Genomic DNA, 10,803 nt, shown 5'->3' with positions numbered 1-10,803 from the left:
AGGTTGTAATTCAAGGTTGTCCTCTCCATCCAGTCTCAGAGACAGCTAGTGTAGGTTACTAACAGCTAACCTAGCATGAGAGGACGCAGTTAGCAAAGCACGAACACCAGGATGCTGTGTTTGCAGCTGTATCGGATACCAAAACAAAAACCAGAAACAGTGGACACCAGTTCCCCTGCACACTGCATTCTGTAACTACGTCTCTGCATATCATGGGTCACTTTTATTAAAAGCATCATTACTACAGTTGGCAGAAATTTACATTTTATCTTACATGATAGCAGTTTTCAGAGAAAAAAAATAAAAGGACATCACAACAAAGAAAAACATTTACAAAGTCCTGTCTGTAAACTTCAAGGCTAGTTTAGAGCTGAGGTAATGCTGTTTTAGCTTTGTGGCTAAAGTAACAAAGTCCTTTAATTTAAAAAAAAAAAAGGTACCTGATTCTCACTTCTCAGTCTATTTATTCTTCTATTTATTTTGTTTATACCAGTGCATCACAAGACCACAAGCCAATGGAACTGCAGTTGTCTGGCAAGAACCCTCCCAGAAGGTTAGTTTTCCAAAGGGACCCTTCACATTCAACAGCTGCCTTATTATTGCTGTGCCTCGGGACAGAGGCCTTCACACTAACGTGAGATTGTCAGAGTGTATGGATGTGTGTAGGCGAATGCGGAACCCCGTGAAGTCAGAAACGGAGACGAATGAGCGAGGGATGATATGTATGGTAAATTTCATCTTGACCTTCACAGCAAAAAAAATTAAAATTAAAAAATTAAATATATAACTTCATACTTCCTCTGAACAGCACTTCCTTCCACTAGTGCCGCTCTGTTACAAATTGCTCTTTATTATAATACCAGTGGTACCCAAAGAAAAACGCAGAGCATTATGTAAGTTTCCTTAAAAAGACATGATCACCTCTCAAATTTCATCCTTCCTAGGGATAATAAATAATGCACTGCACAATACTTAATGACCAAGATACCTTCGGACACACCTGCATAACATGACTTGGACTTTTCTCCTCTCTTTTTCTTCTTTCTTTCTTTTTTTCCTTTCTTTTCTTTCTTCTTCTTCTTCTTTTTTTTTTTTTTTTTGCTACACTATGTTACAGAACAGCTTATAAAACTAGGTATGAACATTAACTGTGAGTGTAAACAGTAGGACTACCACCTGTCAACAGTTTTCAACACTTTCAGTGGAACCGCTGTTGTTACTCGTCGTTCCCGTTGTTTTCTATCTCGTCCCCGCCTTCGAGCGAGTCCAGCTCTTCACCCTGTGCAACCTCGTCTTCCAAGATGGAGGACTCTACAGTCTTGTCCAGGTTCTCCTCGGCATCGCTGCCTTCCAGGGTCTCTCTGTCTTTGCAGGGGCCTCCCTGCGCCTTGTCAGCAGCCTTTTCTTCGCTGGCCCCCACGGCGTTTTGGAGTCCCGCCAGTGCTGGGAAGCCAGGCAGTGTCAATCCCCCCAGTCCTGGAGGTAGAAACATGGATGGGTAGAAGAGGCCTGGGGCCATGGTGGACAGGAGGAAGGGGTTGAAGGCCAGCGGGTTGGAGGGCAATGCAGCCGGGGCAGTAGCAGCACCAACAGATCCGTTCGCGGAGTCGGCAGCAGAGACGGAAACAGCATCTGTGCTTTTCTCGGAGTCTCGGTTCTCCTCTTCACGGTCATTTCCTTTCTCTTCCGCCGCTTTTGCCGCGCCGTCCTCTGGCTCTCCTTGACTCGAAGCAGTAGTGGCGTTTCCAGTAGCAGCTGAGAGCGGCGTGTTCAGCAGCCCGCCCAGGCCGAACACGTTGGGCAGCCCCGCCATCCCTGGCAGCATCAGGGGCAGCACTGCGGCGGGGCTCTTGGCGTCGCCTCCGGCGGTGGCAGCTGTGGCCAGTCCTGGAGGGAAGCCCATGAGCCCTGCCAGCTGGAGGGACTGGAGGTTCTGGAGGTTCTGGAGGCTTGTCAGGTCCACCCCAGCAAACAGGCTGTTCACCAACAGAGGGTTGATCCCCGAAGTAGAGGCGACAGCAGCAGCCGCTGCGGCTGCCCGGGCGATCTCGCTCTTGGGCCTCCGTCCTCTCCTGCTGGCTCCTTCTCCCCGCACCACAGGTCCAGTGAGGAGCCGGTCAAACATGGACTCGGGAACAAAACCCTGGAGGACAGGGAAAGCGGACAACAGCTGCAGAGGCCGGGTTGGAGCGCTTACTGCCAATGTGGGCCTTTTGGAGCTCCACACCAACATTCTGAATATGCAAGCAATTGCTTCCATCCTAAACGCTTAATGTGAGAACTTGGGAAAGCACAGGGTCTGTTTTTTTACCATTATGCTCGCTTGCTGAATTGTGCTGACTTGCAGAAAGAGCTGTTCAAGGCTACTCCACCGCTGAAGTAAATGCCAAGGTAGCTGCATCCATAATTAACTTAAGGATCAACACAGCAGCCAGTGGCTGATTGACTGGCGTAATCAGTATGTGATGTGCACCTGTGCATCATAAGCATCAAGTACAAATAACCTTTCATTTGTCAATTAATGGCCAAATAAATATGCCAATTGTAAAAGGTTTTGAATCAAAGAAAAATGATAAAATAGTATCATAAGAGTTACATAAGACTATAAGGCATTCTATACACTGTGCGTTGTAGATATTTCAAATATAAGTAAGAGTAAGAAAAAAAATCGTAACAGTGTAGAAAAACTGAGTCAGTTAAACTCACATGTGTAACCGCCCATGTTTGGTGGAGAAGCTACACCAAAATACATGTAAACATTTAAACACTTATGGTAGTTCCACGAATAATTTCACAAATGTGAAAAACCCCAGCGGTCTTTCCATGGGTGATGGAGCAGCACGAGGTAGCGGTGCCTGGAAGAGCACTGTACAGCAAGGAGGACAGACCCCTGACACGGGCTCCACCCGGGGTGGCGGCCAACACTCAGCGAGAGCCACAGTCTCGGGTTACGGGGTTTCCACTTCCATTTTATCCAGTTTCGAAAGATAAGCCATTAGGAATGGAGACAAGGCAGCAGCGGTCAGAGCTGGCATCAGATGTACAAGAACCTCAGAGAGGGGCTTAGGTAGGGATCAGTTCACAAAACTGGGTCCCAACACATGCCTAGAGGCAATTTTATTGTATTATTTAAACAAACAAAACCAATAAGCATGCCACTAATTTGTCTTGAAAAATAAAAACTAATACTGATAAAACTTTATGAAGAATTGCTATGTCTATTTTAAAACTGTACAGCATGATAATCCTAAAGTTCCGGTCCAGCACAGGCTCTGTCTGGAAGGGGCTGTGAAACTGGTTCCCCTGGAAGCCACCTTCAGGGCTGGGAGTGGGTGTGCCCACGCGGTATTTTTAAGTTAGAGCTGGCAAATCAGCTCATCCTCAATGAATGATGTGTGCGGAAAATACCACACACTGATGATGTGAGAAAACATTCTGACAGTTCTTTTAGGCTGGGATTAAGTCACATCTGAATAATTACTAGCCAGTGGGACACTAAGCATCCAGGCACACAGCGTTACGTGGCTCTCTTCTGTGTACTTACAGACTGCTTGACGATATCGGTCCAGTCTGGAGCGACTGCAAACTCCGGGTTCTCCTCCAGCCACCTGGGCAGGTCCTTCATTGGAGGGGCCATGGCTCCACCCATCTGGGGAGATTTATCTGGTGAACATCTGAACACCACAGAGATCTCCCTTGCCCCTCCCTTCATCTCCCTCTTTCCGGGTCCATAGGAAGGTTCTAGAAGAAGTGCCATTTGTCATCCTCACCAGCCCCTTCCCCAGCATTTACCTTCTTCCCATTTCGTTTGTTAACAACGGGAACCCTTTCTTCTCCTGTCAAAGTGTTTATATCCAATTTGTTAGGATTTCGACATCTATGTCGTTTCTGTTTCGGTTTCTGAAACGAGGAAAACAGCACGTCTGCATTCTTCTGCAAAAGAAAGGACTGTATTTAATGAGGCTGTATTTAATGCTGGCCCCTTCCTATACATGCCTAAGAGAACAGGCTCATGCACTGCAAAGTTTTAACAATCATTTGCCTGCCTGCCTGCCTGCCTGCCTGCCTGTCTGCCTGCCTGTCTGTCTGCCTGCCTGCCTGCCTGCCTGTCTGTCTGTCTGCCTGCCGGCCTGCCTGCCGGCCTACCTGCCTGTCTGTCTGTCTGCCTGCCTGCCGGCCTGCCTGTCTGCCTGTCTGTCTGTCTGCCTGCCTGTCTGCCTGCCTGCCTGCCTGCCTGTCTGTCTGTCTGCCTGCCTGCCGGCCTGCCTGCCTGTCTGCCTGTCTGCCTGTCTGTGCTTGGTGCCCTCAGAGGTCAGAGGAGAGCATTGGCTGTCCTAGGACTTGAGTTATAAATGGATGCTGGGAACTGAAATCAAGTCTTCTGCAAGAGCAACAAGTGCTCTTAAGCAATGGGCCAGCTCTCCAGTCATCTGACAATCTACGTAAGTGAGACTCGCATTTATAAGTGTCTGTGAGAGGCTAGATGTGTGACTGGGCGGCAGAGCATCTATAGGCATCTGTGAGCACCTGGGGTTCAGTCCCTGGAGCCAAGAATAAAGGGGGGCATGTCTTCAAATATTTATGCAAATCCTAGTATTTTAAAAGAAACTTTATATAGTACCTTCACTTATTTCTAGTCAGTGACATAAATGAAGTCAGAGATGATATCCTAAATAACTACATGAGATTTTTTTGTCTTTGAGGTGTTATAAGTGGGGAGGCTGAAAAGTTTAGCTGTTGGAAGCAAGAGAAGAGGATGGCCCAAACTCAGTGAAAAAGCATGCAATGTTTGAAACCTCTGGAGACAAGCGCTTCTTAGCTTTGGGCTGGTCAGGCTTTGTCTGAAGACCAAGGAATTGCACTCGAGACTTTCCCCTCAAAGCCTAGACCCCTGGGAGCTAGACCCTGTGATGGAAGCATGCTAGATCCCTGGGAGCTAGATCCTGTGACAGAAGCATGCTAGAGAAGTAAGAAAATGAGTAGCAGACATCTTCAAGTAACTGTGAGGGTGTCATCCTTCAGTAGGACAGACTACAACCACTTTCTTTCATGTTGAAGTCACAGCAGAAATCTGGAGCACATGTGAACCTGCACATGTGAAGCCACGGGCGGAGGGGGCGGGTAGCTGTCAAGAATTCGCTCAGAGGAGAGGCAATTAGGCAGCCCCAGTGAGGCTGCACGAGCCGGCTCTGCAGTACTTACTGGTACATAACTCGGCATATCGACAGTGTAGGTGGGGTGCAGCTTCAGCCAGTCAACCAAGTCCTTGTTCTTAGGAGCGTCTTCTCCCACCAGCCTCGTCCCATCTTCAAGGTTTATCACAGGGATCCGGGTGTCGGGGTCCAGCTGTCCAGGAGAAGGAATGTTTCTTATTGGTGGGGTCTCTATATCTTCTTCAAAAGCTTTGGTCACCTCAGCATCCTCCTGCAGGAAACGGACAGTGATCTGAATTATTGCCTGATAAGATTCTGAGAATGCTCTACTCAAGTTAGATACCTCCCAGCCCAAAGGATCTTTCATCAAAAAAAGGAGACACTATCAAAAACAATGCCCATATTAGGATGGCTTTCAGAATAGAAGACAACACTTCTAAGCTCCTCACAGGGTAGGAACAGTATTCTTCTGTAGGAAACTCAAAGCCTAGAGGGTCAAGCAAGCCACTAGGATGAGACCACCGTGCCGTGCGGCGGTCTGAGCTAGAGGTATGAGACAGGAGACTTCTCAGGGATCCCTGAACACTGTTCCCAACAAGCACCAGTTTAACTGGCTACCCAGCATTGTGAGAGCACAGTACGGCTCTGATGGGAAAGCACCATTTCATGTTAGGCAGGCGTGGGAACACCAGAGATCAGCCCTCCACCCTCACCCTGCCGCTGGTCCTTAAATGCTGTGCTTTCAACATCCAACATCCATTTCTCCATCCTCAGGGCTTTCTAAAATGCAGTGACCTCTACCCGGCTCAAAAGCTGCTATTAAGTCACTCCCCGAGCTAGGTTCCCAGATGCCTCAGGACACCCCGATGTTCTTCGTCAAGGCTTACCACAACCTGTACCCCTACTTCATCACCAAGTTCACATCTTCATAACTTCATCAAACTTGCCAGCAAAAAAATACCCAGGTCTCAGCCAGACACGAGAGGTGCTCTCTCGCCCCAGCACCTCCGCTCCAACAAGATCTCCAACATTTAGTGACAGGTAACAGCCTTCAGGGGAATTAACCTCCTCTCCACTCCATGCCTTCCTGGGAGCATCGTGAGCATGCCTCGATCCCAGCACGCATGCATAACTATGATACATCACTGAAGTTGGGTCCCCCTATCCAAAACACCTAAAACCAGGACTCATTTTCAATTTTGTATTTTTCAAGTATTTGTACATACACTGTCAGATATACTAGGGCTGGGACTCATGACTAAACATGAATTCATTACATTTATATACATCTTCACCACATAGCCTTAAGCAATTACATTAAAATATTATGTAATATTTTAATGTAACTGTTTTAAATTTCTTTGACTGTATTCATGGATGCATGATTGATCCCTCCCTCCCTTCCTCCCTCTCTTTCTCTGTGCACGCAAATGTGCACATGTATTTATCATGATGTATGTGGAGGTCAAAATTTTCAAAGACTGATGTTTTGCTACTTTCTAAGTAGCTTTGAGGAGTTGCTTCTCTTCTAAATGATGTCACCAGCCTTGCGTGGTAAGGGCCTTTACATATTGAGTCATTTTGCCTGTTCTACAGCTATGCTTTAACTGTGACCCTTCATGTGATGTCAATTGTGGGATTTTCTAGTTACTGAATTCTATTGGTTCCCAAAAGTTTTCAGAATTTGGAACACTTTGTTTTGATTGAGGAATATTCAAAAGTATACTTTTTGGTCACCCCACCCCATCACTGACTTTCTACATGTCCTGTCAAATCAGGATTTTACTCTTCAAATTCCCATGCCTGGCACAGAGAGAACAGTCACCAATGAAGGCCCCTCCTCCTTGGTGACAGCAGTGTGGGTTGAAATGTGGAGAAGCTGTGATCAGCAGGCCTCACTCTCCACTGCTGGCTGGCAGCCATGCCAGCTCGACACTCTCCGTGGACTTTAGCCACATGTAAACCAGGCTCAATAACTGAGGAGACCTCCAGTTCACAATGTCTCACAGTTAAAAAAAAAGTCCTTAAAAATACATTTCCTAGCCAGGCAGTGGTGGCGCACGCCTGTAATCCCAGCACTCTGGGAGGCAGAGGCAGGCGGATTTCTGAGTTCGAGGCCAGCATGGTCTACAGAGTGAGTTCCAGGACAGCCAGGGCTATATAGAGAAACCCTGTCTCGAAAAAACAAAATCCAAAAAAAACCAAACCGAACCGAACCGAACCGAACCGAACCGAACCAAACCAAACCAAACATTTCCTAACATCTACTAGGAGTTCCTGATGGAATGCTTTTAATCCCAGAACTGGGGAGGCAGAGTCAGGAGGATCTCTGTGAGTCCCAGGCCCACCTGATCTACAAAGCAGTTCCAGGATAGTCAGGGCAGACAGAGAAACCCTGTCTTGAAAAATTAAAAATCCAAAGCAACAAGAAAGAGTTCTCTTAGATATCTGTGCTGACATTAAAGTCAACTCTTAACCCATATGAAGGATGGGTGCTTCTGTTCACACCCCACTCTGTAGCTAAAATTTTCAAAGACTGATGTTTGTTACTTTCCAAGTATGCCTTCTCTTCTTTTTACATTTTTAAGCCTCTCATTAGGATCAAGTAACTGGTGCTGGGTGTTGTGGCATAGGCCTTTAACGCAGTACTCGGGGCAGCAGAAGCAGGGGGTCTCTGTAAGCTAGAGGCCAGCCTGGTCTACAATGAGATCCTGTCTTACAAAAGAGAGAGCTGGTGCAGATAAGAGACGGAAGAAGAAAAGATGGGCCAGAGAAAAACAATAGTGTCTCCATGTGAAAATCACAGCCCCCGCCCCCAAATCCTGTCCTGTGGAAAGACTCAAAGTAGCCTAGCCCAAAGTGGCTCTATTGATTAGAGTTTCCAATCAATAGCTCAGGATATGAATTCCTTAACTCTTCACGGAGCACAAGTAACAGAATTCTTCAGGGTAAAATTCTTGTCATCAGAGAGTCAGGGGTCCACTTTTGGGATGATAAGGTTGAGTCAGTTTGGAAAAGAGAATTTATTATACTGTATTTTATTTCCTTCTAATTAAAAATCCACTGATTTGCCGGACGGTGGTGGCGCACGTCTTTAATCCCAGCACTTGGGAGGTGGAGGCAGGCAGATTTCTGAGTTCAAGGCCAGCCAGGACTACAAAGTAGTTCCAGGACAGCCAGGGCCACATAGAGAAACCCTGTCTCGAAAATACAAAAAAAAAAAAAAAAAAAAAAAAAAAAAAAATCCACCAATTTGTTCCCCAACTAGCAATGATGTGTCTCAGATTTCTAAAACAACCACTTGCAGAGGGTGGGAGCATTCCAGGCTAGTTAGGCACCCGAGGCCTGACACTAAGCGTGCTAACTGACGCTGGCCCCCAACATCAGCGTTTCTAAGAGCAGAAGATTTTCCCTCTTCAGGAATTCAGAGATGGCAGTTGGATGCTCAGAAGAACATGTTTCTGCTTTACACGGTGCCTTCTAGAGCAATCGATACATCAGAACCTTGGGAAGAATTGGTCCTCGTGCTGTCCTGGGCTCAGACTGAGTGATCTGTACCAGCGACCAACACAGTCTCAGCACCATGGCTCTGTTCACTGTAATTCTGCTTCTCTGGTGGAAGAAGCCAGCTTCAGTGTGATGCTGAGAGAAGCGGGGTCACCAGCCTAGGGCTGGCTGTCGACAGGGGTAGACACCGTGGGGGAGAACACCCAACTTACTGCACTTAATGGCGTCCGTTTGTGGCTCAGGAAAAGCAGGTCGAGGCCCTCCACGTTTTTCCTCCTGCCTCGCCTCCTCTTCATGGGGGGCTCTCCGTCCACCAGGGAGCCATTGAGCGCATGCCTCGTAGGTGTGCGCGAGAGGCCTGCTTGGAGCAGTTCCATTTGAGTCTTAAAGGCATCAGACACTGGTGTGGAGACATTAGGCAAGACAAACTTTGAAGTAAGAGATGAGAAATTTGAGGTAGAGCTTGTTGCCTCTCTCGAGGCCTTTGATAAGTCCACAACTTTTTCTTGTCCATTTTCTGAGACCACCTGAGACTCTCGAAGCTGGGCGACCATCTCCATAAGGTTTCGCCTCTTGGCAGCTCTTTCAGCCTCGATTTCAACTTTCCTCCTCCGCCGCCGCCGTTGGCGAGGGACAGACAGGTTGAGGGCATCATCCTATTGAAAATTCCCAAGAGAACAGAGTTGTAATGAGATAGAGCTTTATCTACAATGAAGTCCTCAACTCTTAGGAAAAAACAGCCCACCAAACGTTCTATAGCGGTGGCCACAGCTATGGTAATTGCTATCGTCTTATTTTAAAGTCTGACTCGTTGGCCAGGGGGCATAGTAATGTGTGCCTGTGATTCCAGCTACGGAACAGGCTGGGGGCAGAAAGGTTGTTTGAACCCAGGAGTTTGAGGCCAATACAACTAACAAGACATAGAAAGTCACGTCAGACTAGTGAGCACAAGCTCCCAAATCAGTTAAAAGTTCACAGACATCTTTCACCCGCTGAAGCAAACTGCCTCGGCTTACCTTGGATAACTGAGGAGATGTGGTGATGTCCTCGCTCGCGCTGATGCTGGCCTGGCTAACCATGGAGAGCTCGGCAAAGCTCCTCTTCTGCAGGGGACTGTCCACGGTGGAGGGTGGGTAACCAGGGACGAGGCCCTGGAAATCAAACATCTGGCGCCGATTCACTGGCCACTTGCCTTTCAGCACAGCCTCACAGATGTTGTCTAATCGGTTTATCATTACTCTGTCCTGGAGGGGGGAAGAGTCACAGGAAATCTGTAACAAAGGCCTATTTTAAATTACTGGGTAAATATGCCCACCAAGATACCTAAGTGCACAGAATGTTGAAAGGTCAATTGTTTGGTCCAAAGGAGCCTGGCAAGAAGTAAGTAGACAAAAGCCATCAGAATGGTCTGGTTCTGATGGAATGTTCTAGCTGCTCTGGTGAAGAAGTACTGTTTTCAACTATGTTCAATGACTGACAGGAAGCAGGGAGCACACTAAGTAAACACCCTTCAAAACAGCCTCAGGTTGTAAAAGGAACTCATTCGGGCTTCAAGAACTCGGCCGGCTCAATGGAGCCCCTGCACTCCTCGTTTCCGTGGTCTGGCCCTTCCGAGCCACAGGCCAAAGTGCAGTGTGTCCCAGGAAGGGGGCCATCATTAGCGTCACTATTAATAAAGTTCAGCATTATGAAGTGGGCAGCAACCTGGGAACACCTAATGACTGTCAGTCTGGGTCCCCCCACCCATTATCTCTCCAAATTTCACTGGAGCATGCACGCTAAAATGTTCTAATTACAGCTCCTTAGACCAAGCTTGCATAGATCAATAGTGCCTGTGACTATAAACCTTTGACTGAACTGAGAAATTCCCCCTCTAGACTCAATGTGGGAAATTAGTGTGACCAGGAACCAAGAGGACACAGGGATGGGGAGGGGGAGAGATCTCCTTGACAGTATGCTATTCACACAAAAATGTCACCTTCTTTTTTAAGCCACATTAACACCATTAAGAGTGGCCTGGGTTGAATCACCTCACATGCACTGTTGTGCCATGGTACTTAGGACAACTGCTTCCCGGCCTGAGAAACACAGGCCTTGATGGCACAGAGAACATTTTAAAGAGTTATGCTTCCTAACCAAAGAG

The 10,803-nt window shown here is 47.3% G+C and overlaps 1 protein-coding gene across 4 annotated transcripts in view; it reads right to left on the bottom strand.

Annotated features, from left to right (window-relative positions):
- Positions 1 to 202: 202 nt before the first annotated feature.
- Positions 203 to 10,803, bottom strand: part of Chd7 (chromodomain helicase DNA binding protein 7) — a 182,693-nt gene continuing 172,092 nt past the window's right edge. For 3 of the 4 annotated variants that reach the window (XM_052176045.1, XM_052176046.1, XM_052176048.1), the window contains 6 exons: positions 9,677 to 9,904; positions 8,873 to 9,316; positions 5,203 to 5,424; positions 3,793 to 3,933; positions 3,545 to 3,649; positions 203 to 2,143 (listed from right to left, as the gene is read on the bottom strand). In XM_052176045.1, coding sequence (XP_052032005.1) covers positions 1,217 to 2,143; positions 3,545 to 3,649; positions 3,793 to 3,933; positions 5,203 to 5,424; positions 8,873 to 9,316; positions 9,677 to 9,904 — 2,067 coding nt within the window. In that variant the 3' untranslated portion in view covers positions 203 to 1,216. The remainder of the gene's footprint in view (positions 2,144 to 3,544; positions 3,650 to 3,792; positions 3,934 to 5,202; positions 5,425 to 8,872; positions 9,317 to 9,676; positions 9,905 to 10,803) is intronic. The other variant, XM_052176047.1, reaches the window with a different exon arrangement.

The sequence above is a fragment of the Apodemus sylvaticus genome, chromosome 3 (assembly GCF_947179515.1).
Source record: "Apodemus sylvaticus chromosome 3, mApoSyl1.1, whole genome shotgun sequence".
NCBI lineage: Eukaryota > Metazoa > Chordata > Mammalia > Rodentia > Muridae > Apodemus > Apodemus sylvaticus.
Note: the sequence above shows the minus strand (reverse complement) of the source record. Positions and strands in the feature narration are given on the sequence as shown.